Source organism: Carassius auratus, chromosome 23, assembly GCF_003368295.1.
Source record: "Carassius auratus strain Wakin chromosome 23, ASM336829v1, whole genome shotgun sequence".
In the NCBI taxonomy this organism is placed as follows: Eukaryota; Metazoa; Chordata; class Actinopteri; order Cypriniformes; family Cyprinidae; genus Carassius; species Carassius auratus.
Genome location: NC_039265.1, coordinates 8,919,952 through 8,941,999, shown reverse-complemented (window position 1 = coordinate 8,941,999; position 22,048 = coordinate 8,919,952). Strand labels below are relative to the sequence as shown.

The window sequence follows — 22,048 nt, the reverse complement described above, 5'->3', positions numbered from 1 at the left end:
CATTTGAAATAACGAACATGAGTGCCCAAAACTGAGTGCCCAATATGTGAACGGCCCCTTCATCGGTCAAAATGTTTACTCTCGGTTAAACGGTCAATATGAGCTCCCTAACTGGCATATAAACATACAAAATTAATAAATTTTAAGCCACACAGAGTCGACATGTTGGCATTTCTTGCTCGGAATCTACCATAAAATAAAAGTGTATTGACCTTTGAAAAGGTGTATCTGCGTTATTATGCCATTATCATTATATTAGTTGAAACTGGTCTTAGAACGACGATATTATCGTTTATCGCGATAATTTTTTTTGGACAATTTATCGTCCAGCAAGATTAGTTATCGTGACAGGCCTAGTGACGAGTCGTGATGCTCTCCTCGTGTGATGAGCAGCAGATGTGGTGTGTGTGTGTGTGTGTGTGCTGGTTTGAGAGTGTGTGGATGCAGCAGGAAGATGTTTGTTGTCAGGCGTGGGTGTAGTGGAGGTGCTAGCTGTCTCTCGCTTCATCTGTTTGTTTATTCATTTGGTTGCCGTTGCATTAAATAATTCATCTCTCCTCTCCTCTCAGTTTAATGATTCGCCAGCGCTCTGGTGTCTCCATCATATACGTGCATGTTGAATGCATCAAGCTGCACACACACACACACACACACACACACACAGAGCTGAAGATGTGTGTGTGACCCGCGGGCGATGGGCAGCACACCCGTCTCTGTTATATCACACATGCTGGAGTGTCTCTGTGGGCCTGATGAATGTAGGACAGCCGTTTGTCGTCCTGAACACTTCTGTGTCAAACACACACACACACACACACACACACACGCTTCATCTCTCACGTCTCACTGAACTGAAGTGATGAAGCCATGGCATTTCCATCCTCATCATCCTCATCGGTTAAAAGACAGACAGTATTTTAGGAAATTTCTGTAGCACTTCTATACGAAGCCTGTGCTTGATGGCTTACGTTTTAGTGCTACATATTTTATCGTAATGATACAAACTAATACAAATCTTGTCCTGTTGATGGTTCCACCATTAAAATGAAATGAATGCATGACTCCTGACGCTGGTTGTTGATCATGTATTAGAATCAGTATTATTTTAGGATTGTTTGTAGTACACCATCTAAAAAAAAAAAAAACACTGCTCATTTTCTGCCAGGACTTCTGCCCTATTTATAAAAAAAAATTGCAAGTAAATATTCGTTTATATTTTCAGATTTTACATTTTTGTTAAGCTGTTGTTATTTTAGACTTAGTAATTTTAGTACTTGAAGTTAAGTTGATTTATTTCTAACTGTGTTTTCCCTTCTAATATGTAGTTATTTTATTTTATTGAGTTTTAGTAGTTTTATAATTAGTGCCTTACAATAAATAGGCAAATAATTTAAGATTTTGTCATTTTTATTAAAGTTTTATATATATATATAGTTGTGTTTTCATTTTAGCTTTAGTTTTATTTAAGCTTTAGTAATTTTACTTTAAAATCAAATATCTGTTTAATTTTTTTTGTACTTTTAAGTTTCCTATAATATGACTATGATATATGATAATATGTTTTACTTTAATTTGGCTTTATTTTTCTTTATGAAAATACATTTGAATAGATTTGGATTTACTATAACTAAAACGTAGATTATAGTAAATATAAATGAATCATAATTTTCTTATGTTTATATGTAGCTGTGTTTTTTTCAGTTTTAGTAATGTTTTTAAAAATATATTTTTATTTTTGCTTCATTTTTTAACTGTAGTTCAAGTAATATTTACTTTGAGTTAAATTTAACCGCATGTCAGATTTTTAATTTCAGCTTTATATAAATTCATGAAAATATTTTTTTATTTTAGTTAACAATAATAACAGATTATTTATAAGAGGATTAATTATAATTATATAAATATATACAATATTTAAATTAGGTGTTACTTTAAAAAAAAAAACATAAATTCAGGAGGAAGATCTGCAGTATGTTCTGTGTTTTAAAAGCCACCAAATGTTAAAATAAAATGTGTTTTATTATTCATTCTGTCTGCCGTATGTACCAAAAGAGTCTAATATATTATCACTCTAGTGCTTTCTGATCCATCACAGCATTTTTGCTGGTAATTTATCATTTATATGCACGAAAAAGCATTAATATATGCTCAAAACAGTTCTGTAGCGTTGGAAATGGCAGAAAAGTGCGATCATAAACTCATTTGCAGGAAAAGTCTCTAAAAGCGTGTAATGAAAGGTGTTTTATTTCATCTTTGGCTCATTATCCCGTCTGCTGTTCGTGCCGCGGGGCAGGAGACGTGCTTGTTTCTGCGGCTGGTCTTTGTCCCGTCACATTATGCTATAGATTGTGGTTTATGAGGCGTTTCTGGAGAGAAATGTGAGCTGATTTGAGGCGCCGAGGGCTGAAGCAGCGGCTCGTGAAGAGATCACTGGTCACTGACAGATCTGTGGGGATGAGAGCCATGCTTTACTACAAGACATGTTTACAATGTGAGAGGACGTGAACCTGAGAAATGATTCAAGCACCATTCACTGTCATTTAAAGCTGCAGGAGACACTTTGACTATTCAGCAAGATGCTTGTGTAAAACCAACCTAGTCCAAGAAATAGTTAAGAATCCATTTGTGAGAGGAAAAATGCTCTGAAATTATGTTTAGATGATTGATTGATTAGTATTTGAGATGATAAAACGATAAATTCAACAGTTTTTGGGGTTAATTAAGTTCATGACAAGATCAACAGAGCACAAAAATAATATTTTTTATCATTTTGATGTAAATGAGAAGAGAATAAAGTAGATTATTCCGACAAAATATTCATGCTGTCTTGTTAATTATGATTTTTATATTGGATATATTTTTTTACTATATTGCATATATTCTATATTTTATTTTATTAAGAGCTTATATATATATATATATATATATATATATATATATATATATTTTTTTTTTTTTTTTTTTTTTTTTTAACAAATTAATACTTTTATTCAGCGAGGATGCATTCAATTTGTGGAAAGTGTCAGTAAAGATATTTATAATGTTACGAAAGATTTCGGTTTGAAAGAAACGCTGTTGTTTTGAACTTTAAATTCAGCACAGAATTCTGAAATCAAAAATATATCACAGTTTCCACAAAAATAGGAAGCAGCACAACTGTTTTCAACATGGATATTAATCAGAAATGTTTCATATTATTCCGATTTCTGAAGATCATGTGACACTGAAGACTGGAGGAATGATGCTGAAAATACAGCTTTACATCACTGGAATAAATTACTTTTTATATATATTACAATATAAAAAGGTTGCTTTAAATAGTAAAAATATTTCATAATTTTACAGTGTTTTTAATTAAAAAAAATGCAGCCCATTTGAGCATAAAAACATAATCTTACCAACCCCAAACGTCTGAACAGTGGTTCATTAGACTGGAATTAGCTTTTAATATGAATACGACTTTAATTTTAGATGTTGTTTGCTTTGCATTACTCATTTTTGTTATTTTTTATTTCATATCTTTTCAGTATTTTCAGACAGAATAATGCCATTCATTCAATCCAGATTCTGTGAGTTTCTTCATTTGCGAGCTGTCACTCGAGCGATCTGTCACTCGCTCGTTTATTTTGTTGGGTTCATTAGTGAAGTCCGTTCTAATGAAGCTCTGCTGTGTTTTGTGTGTGGCTGAATACTGAAAGTGACACGCTTTCCTTTGCTCTTATTCTTCAATTCATTCTCCTCTCTCAGCTTTTGTCTTTCTGCAGCACATTCATGTTCTTTGTGTCACTCGCACGCTGCGAAGGTTTGAAATAATTACGTCTAATTTCCACAGCACTACTGAGGGATGAGCTCGGTTTGTTAAGTCTTTCTCAAAAGATTTCTCTGAAAACACTGATGTTCATCTGGACGTTCATGTATTTGAGGTTTTGCAAATGTTAAATATTTTTAAAGGGACAGTGCACTCAAAATTTCAGATGCTGTTCTTTTCCATGTAATGTTTAAGCATTTGAAAAAAATAGCAACCATAACTACATTTTTATCTTTTTGAAGAAAATGGTTCTCATTCACTAAATGCATGCATGTTTTCAATCAGACATCGATGCTCATTGATGTTCATACGTCAAAGTATTGTGAAAAATTTTGACATTTTGTGTGAATATGTAGTCAACAGGAGCTGTAAAACTCAAAATACATAAAAGCAACATTAATAAAGTTTTTAAGTATGTTTTGTTTAGTGAATTGCTGTTTTAAAAAAAACTGTTTTGCTAATTCATTTCTAAGCGAAAGTTTTCCAGCATTGAATAAAAAGATTCAAAAAAGCCAGTTGCACGGTATTTCACAATCCAGGTTTTTTTTTCTCGCAGTTCTGAGAAAAAAAATTCCTGGATGTTAACTTGCAACCTATAAACTTGAGAGCTTTTGAGAAGAATGGTTTTATTGTAAGTTTATCCAGTAATTTGTAACTGTGAGCAGAGGGAATTGTTTTGTGTTTCCATCATGAAATATGTTAACAAAAAATAAGTTACAGTAATTGTGACTTTATACCACAATTTATACTTTGTCTCACAATTCTGAGAGGAGAAAAATTGCAGGTTAGTTCTAAATTGCAAAATATACGCTTACAAATCAGTGAATAAAAAATAGAAATAAAAATGTGATTGCGACTTTTTTCACAACTTATTTGCAAGAGAAAAAGAAAAAATTGTATAAACAAACACAAAATTCAGATTTTTTTTCATCACAATTCTGGAGAAAAAGCTAATTGCTAAATTGTTAATTTGCAGTTGGAAAAAACTCCCAATTCTGAGAAGAGAAGTCTTATGCTGTGTTCACACCAAATGCGAATAGAGCGTCTAGCGTGAATGATTTCAATTTTAAGTCAATGCAAAGGCGCGTTTACACACGTCTGGAGGTCTCACGGCGCGAATGAGGCGTTAAGCGCTGCGCGGAAGACGCGAATTCGCCTCATTCGCGCGAATGACGGGAATTGACGCGCGTTAAGCGCGAATGGTGCTTTTTGTGCATTTAGCGTTTGACGCAAATTCGCGTCTGCCGCCCTAGTTGAAAAATTTGAACTTTGCCGTCAATTCGCGCCGCGTTAACCAATCAGGAGCCTGCTAGGAGTCACTCATTCAACAGTATGTTCCTGCAGCCTCCGGTTGTGCAGGAATACCCTTCTCCACTCATTCAACAAGGAGGAACGACTGATGTTGTCAGTGAGCAGTCAACCGGAGCTATATGACAAAATAAACAGGAATAAAAAGGACCTATATATATATATATATATATATATAAAACATATTAATAGATAAATTGAATAAAGGGCGAAACACATTTTTTTAATTAGACGCTGTCATTATAAATAAACCGCATATTTGAGTTTAAAACAACTACATTCTCGCCTGATATACTTTTAAAACTACATTTCATGACACAATAACAGTAATATTTTGAAAATTATCCGAATAAAAATGGCGGTTGAAAATGCTGCGTGAACTCAGCTGGCAGAAGCCCCCATGACGCGAATTTGCGTCTGTTGTGAAGTTAATTTCACGCGCGAATGAAGCGAATGATCTCAAAATGGTCAAGCGGCAAACTAGGCGCGGTAGACGCGAATTTGATGCTCTATTCGCGTTTGGTGTGAACACAGCATTATACTTGCAATTGCAAGAAAAAGAAACACAAATATGTTTAGTGTTTAAAACTTGGAGAAACTCGGTTTGCAAGAAAAATTGTGTTTTAATTGATATCTCACTATTCTTGTTTTATTTATTTTTTTAGAAATGTGAAAAAAGTCAGAATTGTAAGATAAAAAGATGAATATTTTTATTTGGTACCAGAAATAAGCGTTACAGCGCTAGATATCCTTTTTTTCTTCTGTGGAATAAATATTTAGATAAATGCTGCTATTTATCACGGTTTTTATGTTTCCAACAGTTTTACTCAAATTTGATACAGTCCAGGAATCTAAAAATGCTTTGTGAATCAGTTCAAATGAATCACTGAAAAGATCCAATGATTCATTTTTTGTAAATGATGTTTGTTTGGATCATTTTTGGAATTTCTTTCTTTCTTTCTTTCTTGCTTTCAGGTTTTTTTCCTGTCTTCTGTCTTTTCTTTCGTTCTCTATCTCTCTCTGGCGTGGTTATCAGTGTGGCAGCTGCATCTGTCTGGTTTGCTTGTGTTCATGGGAAGGTTGCACATGTCCGCGTCGTTCGTCAGTGTCACGCTGAATGTGGCGAGAGCAGGAACAGACACTCGCTCCGCTCTGTTCAGCTCTGGACAGTGTGTTCTCTCTCTCTGTGCTGATCCTCAGGTGGTGGAGCAGGAAGACGGTGGTCAGCTGATCCTCCTGATCTCAGACCAGCTGCAGCGCTGCTTCTGGAAACTCAGCTGTCTCTGAGCCAAACCACCAATCCTTCCACACTTTTGATTTGAGCTCAAGGGAATTATTTACCCTGTGGAGGAAAAATGTCCATTTAGGATTTCATGAATGCTGTGTGTGTGTGTGTGTGTGTGTGTGTGTGTGTGTGTGCTCTTGTTTTTGTGACATATCAGGACACAACTCTGTATAATGACATGTGTATGACACAGGTATTACAAGGAGAGGGTGACTTATGAGTAGAGATGTTCCGATACCCTTTTTCTCTTCCCGATACCGATTCCGATACCTGGGCTCAGGGTATCGGGCGATACCGAGTACTGATCCAATACCAGAACTTGTTGTGGTATCGGTGATATTTCCGATACTAGTATCGGAATCAGAATACCTCTACTTATGAGGACAACCCATGTCCCCATTTTTCAAAACGCTTATAAATCATACAGAATGAATTTTTTTGAGAAAGTAAAAATGCACAAAGTTTCCTGTGAGAGTTAGGATTAGGTGTAGGGTTGGTGTAGGACCATAGAATATACAGTTTGTACAGAATAAAACCCTTTACACCTATGGGATGAACACACTTTACACAAAAAAAAACGTGCGTGTGTGTGTGTGTGTGTGAGAGAGAGAGTGAGTGTCGGGGTGTGTGTGTATGTGAGACAAAGAGTGTCTGTCAGCTGAAAAGATTAATCACCAGTTTAGCAATAGCAAGCATGACTAGATTTTTACCAAGGCTGCATTTTAGCATTAATTCTAATGACTTGAATGACTCTCAAGCTTGCGATTTGATTCGATTTCTGATTCGATTCAATATCGATTATGTTGGACATCTATCAGGTAAAGCACATGCATGTTTTTCTCAAAAAAAAAAAAAAAACTCAACTAATGTTGTAAAATATACATGAGAGTCAGTTGGTACCACATCACTATAATACTGAAGGTTAAAATTAATGGATTTATATACAAATGCACAAATTACATTCTTAAACTTCAAAATCTAAGTATGAGCGATAGTAAAAGTGCTAATGGACTTGAGTAATGCAGTGCTCATGAACGAACATGCAACATCTAAAGCATTGCATTGTGTTATGATGAATCCAGTTTGAGTTTGTCAGTTGTATGTATGTGTCGGGTCTTCGTGCTCTGATAAAGAGATTTGATAAAAGGCTAATAAGACTAAATATGAAGATGCTACCTTTGGTTTTTTGCAGTTTCAAAAATAAAAAATTGAATTGAAACGTTTTTTTCAGTAGTTTTGCACTATAAAGTATTTTCCCTGACACTCTGATTCCAGTATCAGTATCTGATCTTTTATTGTTGCACTTTATTATAATATGTAAGGTCATGTCAATCTGAGTCTTACGAAACAGGCAAATGCACACAAACTCCAGCGCTTGTCTGTTGTTTAATTCCCTCTGCTTCATGTCTCAAACCGCTGTCCTCCGTCAGCACACAGATGTTCCTCAGATGGAGATGACTCTCGGGTGTTTTTGGGTTGATGGTGAATAATTGTCGTCTGTGCTTTTCTCAGGTTTGCTGTTGTCATGGATACATCAGCGAGTGCACTGAAGAAATAAAAGGCATGATGAATTGTGAAGTTTCTCGAATACTGTCCTTGTTTCACTAAAGATTTCTCTTTCTCGGGTCGTGAGCGTCTGCAGTCCTCATAAAGCACACGGTGGCTCTGCAAGGAAACTGACGTTTTAACAGCACACTTTAAAACCGTCTGAGGTTAACGATTACAGTGTCAGTACAGACGCTTTTATAGTGTCAGAAACATCCAGACTAAACCTTGCCACTACAAAACCTCTCTTGAAGACTATTAACGTCGAATCAGAAAATTGTAGACAAGACACAAAATTGTTTTCATGCACTAGTCAGTTTTTACACTAAAAGAAAACATCTGTAAATGTCAATACATTTTAAAGTTTCCTTCTCCCTTTCAGAAGTATGTACATACACCAAACTTAACAGGTTTGCTCCTATCTTTTATTCTGGAGGTTTTCACTTAAGGGTTTGTTTTGTCAATAATTTGTCTGATTTTATTATTGCTCTTCATCTATTTGCATCTGTAGATTTCAATTACAACACACATCTTTAAAAGTTTTCTTCTCCACTTCAGCAGCACTTGCAAAAACCAAACTTGGCATTTTTATTCCTCTATATATTATTACATTTTTTTACTGAGGGATTTGTTTATATTACATTCGGACTGATTTTTTATTGCACTGTATTTTTTTTTTTTTGCATCTGTAGATTGCATTTACCATATATATCTTTAAAGGCAGTTTAGTAAGAAAAATAAGTTTTCTCCATTTCAGCAGCACACCAAGTTTTTACATTTTATTAAAATTTATATACTGAACATTTTTAGAGGGATTTGTTTATATATCATGCGCCTGGTTTTTATTTCTAAAAATGTATTGAAAACTACTACAAAACTAAAGGCATTTATTAAATAAGTACTTAAACCATAGTCTAGAGTGTAAAGAGATGAGTTTTCAGCTGTCACTGTTAAATTGTCAGGGAATCAGCATTTGGGATAGAGGTTGGAAGATCATTCCACCAGCTAGGAACAGTGAAGGGAAATGTTCTGGAAAGTGGTTTAGTTGCTCTCTGTGATGACGCTCATTAGTAGAAGTTGTGCAGCGTGCTCTGTTAGAAAGGGCCTGGTCTCTCAGATGTTTTGAAATGAAAACCTGCAAGATAGAATAGTTTTTGCAATGTGTTCTTTGAACGTCAGCTAGTCATCAAAGATTACACCAAGATTTCTGACCGAAGTTGATGGAAGTTGAAGTAGCTGGGTGGAGAAACCATGCTGTAGAGCTGGAGTGGCCGAAAAGACGAGGAGCTCAGTCTTTCTCTGGTTGAGCGGCAGGTGATGTTCTTTCATCACACAGTTTTGTTAATTTACATTTTTCTGTCCAACTACAAAACTTAAATCATTTACATCAGAGGAAAATAGACAAACTAATGAATGGCAGGCTGATATACTTTAATTACGTCGTCAAAAGATAAAAACTATGACTAATGCAAAACAAAATCCTGCTGAAATTGTCATGTCATCACATTAAACAACTCACATAGAGCTACTCTCACTTGCATTGAACTCTCAAAAAATGGAAATGTCAAAAAAAAATTTTTTTTACTAAATATAGATTTATAATATTGTATAAAGAACTATGTCTGTATTTATTTTTATATAACTTATAAACCTAAAAAAGATCAGCTAGTTTTTATGTGCCATCTTTTTTTTAACAAATGAAAATGGGAAATGTTCCCTTACCAACTTCCTGACACAAAATAACTTTTTTATTTTTATTATTATTGTATTTATTTAACATTTATTTTAGATAACTTTTTAATGGTTTTCGTTATTTATATTACCTTGATTTCAACAGAAACAAAACAATGAAATTTTAAAATGGACTTTACAGAATATAGTGCATGTTGTAGCTTGTTATTAGGGCAAAAGCATATTCACACATGAGGTGCACATTTGACTTTTATGTCATTCAGTTCATCCCTATATTATTATACTATTATCCCTTTGTCAACAAGGTATTTCAGTTATTGCATTGATGAGATGAACACTGAAGCATTGGGCTGATGCAAAGAGTAAAGAAGGCTTTACTGTATCTGTGCACTAGTGGCATTCATTTACAGTTAATGTGTGTGTGTGTGTGTGTGTGTGTGTGTGTGTGAAGTGTCAGGGGATAATTATAGCTAACCTCCTACTTACACCAGCAAACAAAACCATAATTTACTTCTGTTCTGTCTCTCATCTGTGCACTGATTCCTGCTGGATTGGTTTGTTAAACCGGTGGAAAATGCAGACGAGTGTAGTGTGTGTGTGTGTGTGTGTGTGTGTGTGATTTGAGATAGGAGTGTTTCTGAACACACATCCGTCTCGAAACTCTTTCCCCAAACCTACAAGTCTGCTGTCTAAGATACAGGCAACATCCTGACTGACACTGAAGCTGTAATGAACACAACAAATACACAGCATACTGTATGTGTTGGGTAAAGCAATTCATTTTAAAGTAGAAAGCTAAAAGTTTTTATTGAACATTTTTCTGTGTGACATTTATGCAGAATTGAGATTTATGTATTTATAAATCACCCCACATCTTGGATGAACAGACTTTATTTTTATGCTTATTGTAGCAAAAATTAGTTTATTTGTACTATAATGATAAAAATGCAAACACTATTATGGAATGTATTATTTTTTTATTACATTGTATCATTTAATTTGTACATTTGATAGTTATTTATATTTTTAATTAAATTAATTTAGCAATACGTTTCAGTAGTAATTCATATTTTAACTGTACCAAAATAAAAGTGTAAAATAATAAAAATACATATCATGCAAAGATGTGTAATTCTATTATTTGATTATTTATTATATTATTTATTAGTACATTAGATATAAGTATATGTAATGGATTTAATTATCAGTTAATTAATTTAACATTTAATAATTTCCGGTATAATAATCAGTGTTTTGGCCATCTTGGATGAATTTATATATCTTTATTTTGTTCATTTTACTATAAGGATAAAAATGCACAAAACACACAATAATGTAATTTAATTTTAAAAGTATATATTCTATTATTACCTCATCATTTAATTTTGTTATTTAATCTTTAATTATATTTTATTTTTAATAAATCTACCAATAATTTCAGTATTATAATCAGTATTTTGACTGCCGCTATCATGAAATGTAATACTTTAAATTTTATATTTACATCAGTAAATGCTAAGTAATGCTTGCTTATACCGTATTTTTTTTTAATGCTTATTATAGTAAAAATATTGCAAATTTTTACTAAAAGAATAAAAAGCACTCACTATTGTGTAATTAATTAGGGCTAAATTAAAGCAATAATTTTCAGTGACAAAATCAACAATTTGAGACTGTCTGATTTGTTGTGGGCGGAGCTTTAAAAGAAAGTGGGCGTGTCTAATTGGCCTATTGTGGCAGAAGTTCAGTAAGAGTTGACATCACCTACAGCACTTTTAAGTGTATGTGTGTGTGTGTGTGTGTGTGTGTGTGTTTCTGTCTTTTGTGGCTCACTAGGATTTCTCTCCTCTTGCTCTTCATCTCTTATTTTTTTCAGTCTTGCCGGCTGCAGGACTTCTGGTCCACCTCCTCTCTTCTCTATTTGACGTCTTTGTCACTTCCTCCTCTCTTCCTCTGCTCCTTCATTCTCTCTTTTCATCCTGGGTTTTATTATTGTCAGTCGACGGCGTTGTTGTGTATCCTCACGAGAATGAATCCATGCGGCTCTGGAGTGACGGCAGACACCGCTGTGATTCATATCAGCAGATTCAGAGCTGATATAATAACCGAGGATAATGCGTGGCACATTCATCATTCGGAGGGCCCTGTGCATCCTCCTGTCCTCCCACTGACGCTCTCTTCATAACACAGACCCACCGGCGAGCGATGGAGACAGACGTGATGACCGGCGTGTGTGTGATGATGCAACCGCTGTGAAAACTGCTGAGCTGTGAAACCCCTGAACACTGCACACTGTGAACTGAGATCTACAGTATACACTGGGACGCCTGCTGTTTTTAGGGAAATATTATGCTTGTGATCGCTTTATACTTTTTTTCCCCTACAGTACAGTATGTTGCATGTAAAATGGCGAAATGTGCAGAATACTAAAAATACTTTTTTTGTTTGGTTTAACTTTATTGTTATTGCCTGAATGCACTGTAAGTGGCTTTGGATAAAAGCGTCTGCTAAATGCATGAATTTAAATTAGTCATTTAATTTAATTGTAGTAAAGACTGACTGAATGAATGTGTTCAGTGCTTGTCGTGGCTGAATGTGTAACGCGTGACAGTGAGATGTCATGATACACATGAGCAGAGGCAGCGAGCTCAGATTTGACAGCTGCTCTCAGTTGATGTATGAGAAAGTCTCCTGGCATCCTGCTTACCTTAAATCATTTCTATAGGAACTGATGTAGATAGTGTACACTAGATACTGAACAGACAGCTCAGAATCCATCTCGTAAAGATCCTGACCTGGCCAATAGTTATTATAATTAAGTAGTTAATCTCATTGATGATGAACTCTCCTCAGACATTCTTTTAGGTATGGAGATCTGCAAAAATTAGTAAAGTCTTATTTGACATGTTTGACTAAAAAAAAAAAAAATTAACAAAAATGCATAAATATTTTTTTTTCTTCTGAGAATTAACACTGTATAAGACTTGTTTTTATACATTTTCTTTAAAAACTGTCAGATTTCATGTTTTTTTAATACTTACAATATGTACAGAAAGAGAAAAAATACAATATATAATACACTTTTTATATAATACACTTATATAAAAGATGCATTACTGAATTTTTTTATATCACTACTAGTAAACAAATTTAAAAATTAAGATAAATATTTGGAGAAGTTTACTTAAAAATTTTGTTTTTTGTTTGTTTCTGAAATAAGTCTTTACTGCTGACCATGCAAGGCTGTATTATTTAATACAAAATGCATTTATATTGTGAAATATTATTACAAAAAAATAAGTTCATTTGATTAAAGCCATTTTAAAATGTACTCTATTCCAGTGATAGAAGCTGCAAATATAATATTTTAATATAAAAATAATAATAATATTTAAAAAATAATTTACTGTATTTTTCATCAAATTAATGCAGCCTTGGTGAGCAAAGGAGTTAAATTAACAAAAACACTTATTATTAATTAATTATTACAAACCATTGAGTACTACTCACACACACAATTCTTAATATTAATTAACTGTTAACTACTACTTTTGATTCAGTAAACTCTTAATTTGAAGCTTATTAATAGTTAGTAAGGTAGGTAAGTTATGCAGGCATTAATATGTGACTATGGATCACAAATACAATCAAAAGTAGCACGGGTTTATTTGTAATAAATAGCTTATGGGTCAAAATTATACTTTTATGCCAAAATTCATTAGGATATTAAGTAAAGATCATGTTCAATGAAGATATTTTGTACATTTCGTACCATAAATATAACAAAACATAGATTTGATAAGTAATATGCATTGCAAAAACTTTATCTGGACAACTTTAAAGCTGATTTTCTCAGTATTTGATTTTTTTGCATCCTCAGATTCCAGATTTTCAAATAGTTGCACCTCGGCCAAATATTGACCTTTATGACTGGTTTTGTGGTCCAGGATCACATATGTGTTTAACTGCCTGTACACTAGTAATACACATGCTAGTTATGCTCGGTCCTTTTTTTAAAGTATTACTTTATGTATGATTCTGATTAATATTAAATTACTAAAATTAAATGTGAAAATGTCCCATATTTGTGATGAGTGTTGACGACCAGGAAAAGATCATGCAATGCATCTTGTATTGTATTAGTTCATAATCCATCATGTGAAAGAATGTGCTTGTGCATGTAAACATGTGAGTCGATGGGATTTCGTGATAGCTGTGCGTGTGTTAGATTTCTCTATTGTGTTTCAGAGCATCTGAGAGTGTACGGCGCTTTGATCTAAACTCAATCAACCAGAGATTCAGATTTCAAAGAGACCTGCCGCATGCTTCTTCAGCTGAGTGTCTCCCTGACACGACCCTGACCCCCCTCCGCCGAGATCTTTAGGGCTTTCCCTCTCGTCTGCTCGAGAGCGGCTGGGTCTCATTACAGAGTTAGCTGGGCTGATGGACTGGGTCGACCGCTGAAGGCGTCCTCTCTGCCTCTGATAGAGAGACGCTGATTATGCGCCTGTCGCTCTTGTATCTGATCTTCCTTTTTCTGTTCCCTGTGAAATAACGAGGCCCCAGGACCCCAATTATAATATGCAGATCGGCTAGCAGTAATTACAGAGAGCGTCATCTTCGTCCCAGAGAGACTGCGGCTCGCATCACAACAGCTTTTGTGCAGAGAAAAATCTATCTATCTATCTATCTATCTATCTATCTATCTATCTATCTATCTATCTATCTATCTATCTATCTGTCTGTCTGTCTGTCTGTCTCTGTCTGTCTGTCTGTCTGTCTATCTATCTATCTGTCTATCTATCTATCAATATGACTATTTCTATCTATCTGTCTGTCTGTCTGTTTATCTATCTATCTATCCATCCATCCATCCATCCATCTATCTATCATCTATCCATCCATCCATTTATCCATTCATCTATCCATCCATCCATCCATCTATCCATCAATCAATCCATCCATCCATTCATCTATCTATCCATCCATCCATCATCCATTTATCCATCCATTCATCTATCCATCCATCCATCCATCCATCTGTCATCCATCCATCTATCCATCCATCCATCATCCATTTATCCATCCATTCATCTATCCATCCATCCATCCATCTGTCTTTCCATCCGTCCTTCCATCTGTCCATCTATCCATCCATTCATCTATCTATCCATCCATCCATTGATCTATCTATCCATCCATCCATTCATCTATCCATCCATCCATCATCCATTTATCCATCCATTCATCTATCCATCATCAATCCATCTATCCATGCATCTTTCCATCCATCTGTCTTTCCATTCGTCCTTCCATCTGTCCATCTATCCATCCATTCATCTATATATCCATCCATCCATCATACATCTATCCATTCATCTATCCATCCATCCATTCATCATACATCTATCCATTCATCTATCCATCCATTCATCTCTCCATCCATCTATCTATCCATCAATTAATCCATCCATCCATCCATTCATTATACATCCATCCATCTATCCATCCATTCATCTATCTATCCATCCATCCATCCATCCATTCATCTATCTATCTATCCATCCATCCATACATTCATCTATCCATCCATCCATCATTCATCTATCCATCCATCCATCTATCCATCTGTCCATCCATCCATCTACCATCCATCTTTCCATCCATCTGTCTTTCCATCCGTCCTTCCATCTGTCCATCCATCCATCCATTCATCTATCCATCCATCCATCATACATCTATCCATTCATCTATCCATCCATCCATCCATCCATTCATCTCTCCATCCATCTATCTATCCATTTTTCCATCAATCCATCTATCCATCTTTCCATCAATCCATCCATTTTTCCAATCCATCTATCTATTCATGTGTCCATCCATCTATCCATCCGTCTGTCCATCTATCAATCCATCCATCCATCAATCCATTCATCTATCTATCTATCCATCCATCCATCTATCAGTCCATCTATCCATCTGTCCATCATTGCATTTGTGCAAGTGAAAAATACACTGGACTGCTAGAGTTTTATCCTGAAGAAAAGCTGATTGAAGTAAAGAAGCTGCAGCCGTGCACTTGCTAGAGATAGTTCTAGATGGTTTCTTACTGGTCTGAAAGTGAAAAGAGTTCAGTCTCAAGTCTCTGTGATATTCTGGTCTTTAGATTTGAAACCCTCATTGGTTTAATGATAACAGAGTGTAAATCTTTTAAAGCTCAAGTGGTGGAATCTTAAACATTACTAATTTTCTTTTTAAAGCAGCAATATCAAACCATAAAAAAATAATCTGAAAATTGGTTTAAAGAAATTGCTGTGTGGATTTTAAGGTTTTATTTTGGCTTTCATTAGTTTTTATGTGAACGAAAGCATTAGCTATCACTCGGTCATCATATATTTGTTTATTTCGCTTGATATGATATCAACTCATTTTACAAATTATGAACAAATACCTTATCTCCAGGCTGTGATTGGAGCGTGGACAGATTTCCCAGCATGCCTTTTGTTTGGACGGAAGTCCTGGGTACCCCCTCGTGGGTTTGACAGCGGCCCCCACTGCGTCAGCAGCCGTTTGAATGGGATTATGGGTAAATGAAGAGGCGCTCTGGAGGAAGCATTTAAGAGGATTTGGGTGTGTTATTAGCCATATGTGGAGGGATTCTGCTCATCACGTCTTCATCTCACACAGAGCTGGTTTGAGCAGCACGTTACCACACATCACGTGTGTTCAGAACAAAACTGGACCGAACTCTTTCTCATACTGTGTTTTTAATGCATTCACACTACTGTCCAAAAGATTGGGGTCGGTTAGATATTTTAAAGTTTTTGAAAGAAGTCTCTTCTGCTCACCAAAGCTGCAATTATTGATAAAAAATACAGTAAAAATTTTACAATTATTATTACAATTTCAAATTCTGTTACATATCCTGCGATATGAAAGATAAACCTTTGAGCGATAGTTTTATTTTATACTTAAAAACCTGCATGAAAGGTTTTGTTGTATTTTGTTACATTATTTATTAAAACACCAAAGTTTGGTGTAGAAAATTGCATGTGAAGCTAACAAATAATTTAAAATAATGTCGAGTAACACATTAAATGTGAAATTTTGGAAGTTTAGAAAGATTGAAGTATTTATAGTGTTTAATATTTTATAGTATTTTAGTATTATACTATAATAAAAAAAGTATTTTCTTGTGAAACATTAATAATATTTGTTTTATTTACTTGCAACCAAATTTCATGTGAAATTTTGAAGTACAAAAACTATATTATCAAATAGTATTTTATTGTAAAACATACTCTGAGAATTCTGCCACGCAAAGGCAAAAGACCGTAACTTCGATTTTGGTCGAAAATTAGTTATTCATATTTTTGGGACATTCAAGACATCCTTTATCGTGCAAAAGTATGCTGAGTCAATTTTCTGTTAGTTTCCCAAAAAATAATGGGTTGTCTTAACCGTTACTTCAAAAAGTCTTGGAGAAACCAAGGCAGGTTCTGCCGTTGTTTAGAGGCTCGTCAATATGAAGTTTCGGTGCTTATAAATGTTCTGCCTTTGTTTTACTGTCAATTAAAGTCTACTGCATTTTTGTGTTACTTGTATATTTTCATGCATCTGATCTGTCACTGAACCACTTTATTAGACAAACAAATTAGATCAGATGTGGACTCAAACCGTATTATGTAGTGTGATCAATCATAAGATCAGTTCTAACAGTTTGTAATTAAATCCATATTCTACCTTTTCTTGTAACCTGATAAAAATCAATCCACGGTTATAAACGTCATCGGAGTTGTTTAATCCACAATCATTCTGAGCATTATTCCTGCTTGCTGGCTGCCGTTCACATCAATCCACAAGTCATTCTTTTAGGTTAAGCTATTTCCTTCAAGTCAATATAAAAAAGTAATCATGCCATGTCTAGTATTCTTTTGTTACTGAGCATAGCATATAAATTGTTTGGGAAGCAGTATCCACTCACACGTTTCAAATTTAGTCTGTTTGTTACAGTACAAAAAACAATAAAATCTCATTTAGTATATGCGATAGCGTATGAGACAGCCCATGATCAATAGATTTTATAAAGGTGTTGAAAATAAATGGTTATCAGCAACCAAATAGTGATAATGTGGAAGTTACTGCCTTTTGCCTTTGTAGGGATAAAATCTATTTTGAGCTCACAATTCTTTATGTAGATAATCTTCATTACTAAAACATCTAATTGCCAAATTTCTACTGTCATAACTATTATTAATTTGTCTGGACAAACAAAAAAGCAATTTTTCTCAGTTTCACACACTGTAGCGAGTTAAGGTCGTTTACCTTTGTAGGGCAGAATTGTTTTATCTACAACTTTGAAAATCATTTTGTACAGTGAATGTCAGGTTTGTGTTGTTCAAAGCCTGGATTAGCTGTGTATATATGAAATATCTTCCAGGGTTTCATCACTTTCTTGGCCGAGGACGGTCAGGTGTGAGCGAACGCCAAGCGCTTTCTCTTTGAAGTGTGCGCATCACTTCCTGCAGGGCTTGATAAGAGAGAGTCCCGCTGCTGGAGAAATGATGCCTCCACACTGATTTGCTCTCATTCTGACGCGTCTCTTCTGTGGTTCGGCTGGTGGACGGAGTCATATCTTTTGAGCTTTGACGGGAAGGATAATTGAATTGTGTTTGTCTGAAGCGGCGGATGAGCTTGTTTCACTCGCCGGTTCAGTCGTGGGAAACGCTGAACTGTAGAGTTTCGCTCGTTCACTTCTGAGAACAACTCTATCCGGTGGCCAGATGCTTGTTTACTTGTGATAACTCTCTGAACGCTGGCTGATAACTCCAGATCTGATGTTGGCCGTTCAGGTCGATGGCGTTGGGCGTTTTCCAAAATGTTATCTGAGATGATAACAGCATCTTGAAAAGGAGAGAAGATTGAGTTGTTGGCTTTTCTCTTGCAATCTAGATTTGTCTAAACACAAATACGAGGTGTCTTGAGTTGTTAAAGAGGTTCCACTTTTATAATAGTACAGAGAAGATGTTTAGATGTTAAAGGGATTGTTCTACCAAAAAATAAAGTTCTGTTCCTTGTTTACTCCGCCTCATTCTTCAGTGAAACTCAAAAGGAGATGTTTTGCAGAATGTTCTCGCTGTTCTTCATAAACTAAATTAGAACTGAAACCCTAAAAATGACACTAAAGCACAACTAATGAAGTCTTGTGCATTATATTTCAGGTCTTTTAAATAAAATAAAATAAAAGATTGCTGAGTGCAGTGAACGGACTGCAGTGTGAGTTCTATTTGTCAAATTCTATTTATAGTTGTTTTTATTTTGTTTTTTCCTGGCTTGATGCAGGGTCAATATAGTTAACTAAAAACATAAAGACAAAGGAATAAAAAAATGAAATAAGATTTTTACTAGATCATGTAAACTGGAAAGACTGGCTATCGTAATATCAGCGTCAGGTGAGATTACTCACGTTAATTTCTGAACTAAACTACAGAATGTTTTAATTACATATGTACTTTTATTAAAATGAAAAATGGGTTTACTACAAATAAATAAAAAAAGAAACCACGGATTAACATGGTTTTGCTACTTGCTTTTCCAATGCTATTTTTGTAGTAAAACTGATTATGCTAATGGTAATCAATCTGAATGACTATAGCCTGCGCAATGCACGCATACAGAGCGCGTGATCTCTGAAACGCTCTAATGTACAAAACAGACCCTCCCACCTCTGAGATGTTAGTCCCATCCAAATTGGTACATGAAAATCGCAGATATCAGGTGATAAGAATCGAAACTCAAACGTAGTTTAGAAAACTAATCCCGTCCGAACAGGAGTTTTGTCAACACAAAAGCACATTCTGTGTGATACGAGTGCTTCACATGTGAGCGGTTAATTGCGTGCATTGACATGCGTTTGGATCATTCTTTTCTCTTTCCCGTTATCATTGGCATATTGTCAAAGCGTCCAATTCTAACATTCGCTAAGCTTTCTTTTCAAAATCGCGATTCCTTGATTTCTAAAAAAATAAAATGGTGGCAAAACATTAAATTCGAACTAATCGATAAAATCTGAAAAATCGGGTAAATAATACTATTAATGGAAAGTCTAAAGACTAAGAGTTTAAACTTCGGTTTCTTTGTCTTGAGCAACCCAACATGCCATGGACTGGTGTTAGGAGCTCGTTTAAAACAATCACTGTTGGGATTTTCATTGGCGCCGCTGAACGCTTCACCGTAACTAATCGGTGTTTGTTGTCCTGCAGCGGTGTTCACTGAGGTCCCTCATGACATCACGGCGCGGAGCGGGCAGGACGTGGAGATGGCCTGCTCCTTCAGAGGCGCCGGATCGCCCTCCTACTCGCTGGAGATCCAGTGGTGGTACATCAGGAACCACAGAGAATGGACCGACAAGCAGACGTGGAGCACCAATCAGGTACAGGTGATAGCGCTTACCTGTTCGGAGTGATTGATATAGTCGTGTGTGTCGTTGAGAAGAGGAGCGATGCTTTACTCAATGATCAGAGGAACCGTTTGCACTTGCGTTTGAACCCAAGCCACAATTAGAGACGAAGGGATGTACCGTTTACACCAGACAGAAAGACACCACCCAGAAGACTATTAACTACTGAAAACCTGAGCAACTGCGTAAAACCCAAACACTCAAACCCCTAGCACCACCCACAACACCAATACGTATCAATATGTTTGCATTTGCATTGAAATAATAAAAAACATGATTTCCTTTTGCCCATTACACAACAACAACAACAAAAACAATTTAGATTAAACAGCTAATTTAAGCAATTAAAAAAAATCAAGTGATCACTTAATTGCTTTTTATTAAAGGAACACATGTAGGCCTGTATGTAACTGACAAAACAAGTACAGATAGTGCGTTCTGTCAACTTTTTAGTGCATGCAATTCAATTTAAACTATGCAACTGAGATAAGTATTTAATTGACATTTTTTAGTCTGTCAACTGTCTGCGGTTTTAGTGTCCCACTAAAAACCCTCTCGGATGGGGAGCTAGTTGCTAAAGCACATAGCTATTTCTTATATATTAATATATATTCAAGATTTGTATTCAGGATATATAAAGCTGGTAAATATAACAGTGAAATTCCCTAATAGTAATTCCAAACGGCCATTGTCTATGTCTCTCTATTCAAAACATCAGCGGTCGAGTAAGTGCATTTATTCAGCCATCACAAGATCTGTATCGCTAACAATACAGACGAGATCTCCGCTCAGTGTCAGTGTTTGGGGATTAGATCTGATCCAGAAAACATAATGTTATTAAGATCATAATCCCAGCATTCTGTCAGCCCTTAACCTGTCTGCAATTACTATTACTAACAATACACACAACAACATGATGGGCAGCGGCCCACTGTCACACGCCTGCAATTATACGGCCATTTCCTCTTCCTGTCTGCACTCGTGCCAGTCAAACACAGCGGCCTATTTTAGGAGACTGAGAGAGAGAGGGTTCAGCACACACACACACACACACACACACACGTTAATAACCAGCTGTCAATCAAAGGCTTCAGCTGCACAGCATCACCTGCATGAACACAGTCGATCACAGACAGCATGAGAAATTCAATACATTTCTATCGATGAAATACAGTCAGTGTGGACACTTAAAACATCTGAAGGGCTGCCTCATATATCAAAATACCACAGCAGCTGTCATTTATTGTAAAGATAGATACACAATTAGACATTACAAGCAAAATATTCAACAGAAGGACACTGGTTGGGGTAGAAATGATCAAACAATAGATCTAGTGTTGACAATGAAGACTAAAAATCACTAGAACTAGAGTCATAGAGATATTGAGATGTTTTAAGTGTTCAGTTGGTGCTGCCTTGTTATTAGTGGGTACATCAGTATTATATTAGGAGTTATGAGGGTGTTTCTTCAACTGTGGGGTGTGTTTGATCCTGTGGACTTTTAGAACATTTAAATAGTCTTAAATTATTTAAATCGTCAAGAGTGGACATGCATAATTATTCAAAATGAAATGCAATGTGGCTTTGTGCATATAATATAACAAATTGCAGACTATTTTAATTAAATACATATAAAAATATTAATACAATTATGAAAAAAAATATTACAAAACATATTACAATTGGTAATGTTCCTTATTTAATATTTTAATAATAATTAATTATATAATTAATTATAATTGCTGATTTTTTTTTTTAATCTTTTGTGAATTGCATTTTAAATCCCAATCAGTTTTTCCCCCTAAATCTTGCAGCTGTAAACATACATAACATACTTTTTTTTTGTATGAAAGTTGAATTTATGATTCCACAAATGTCATTACCACATCTGAAAACTTTAACATTCTTATTGATTAACTTTTTTATTTCTATAAAATAACCATTTCAATCT

At 35.1% G+C, this 22,048-nt stretch overlaps 1 protein-coding gene across 2 annotated transcripts in view; it reads left to right on the top strand.

The window, feature by feature from the left end:
- Window positions 1–22,048, top strand: part of LOC113041213 (V-set and transmembrane domain-containing protein 2-like protein) — a 44,017-nt gene that overhangs the window by 16,543 nt on the left and 5,426 nt on the right. For both annotated transcript variants that reach the window (XM_026199627.1, XM_026199626.1), the window contains exon 2: window positions 19,901–20,070. In XM_026199627.1, coding sequence (XP_026055412.1) covers window positions 19,901–20,070 — 170 coding nt within the window. The remainder of the gene's footprint in view (window positions 1–19,900; window positions 20,071–22,048) is intronic.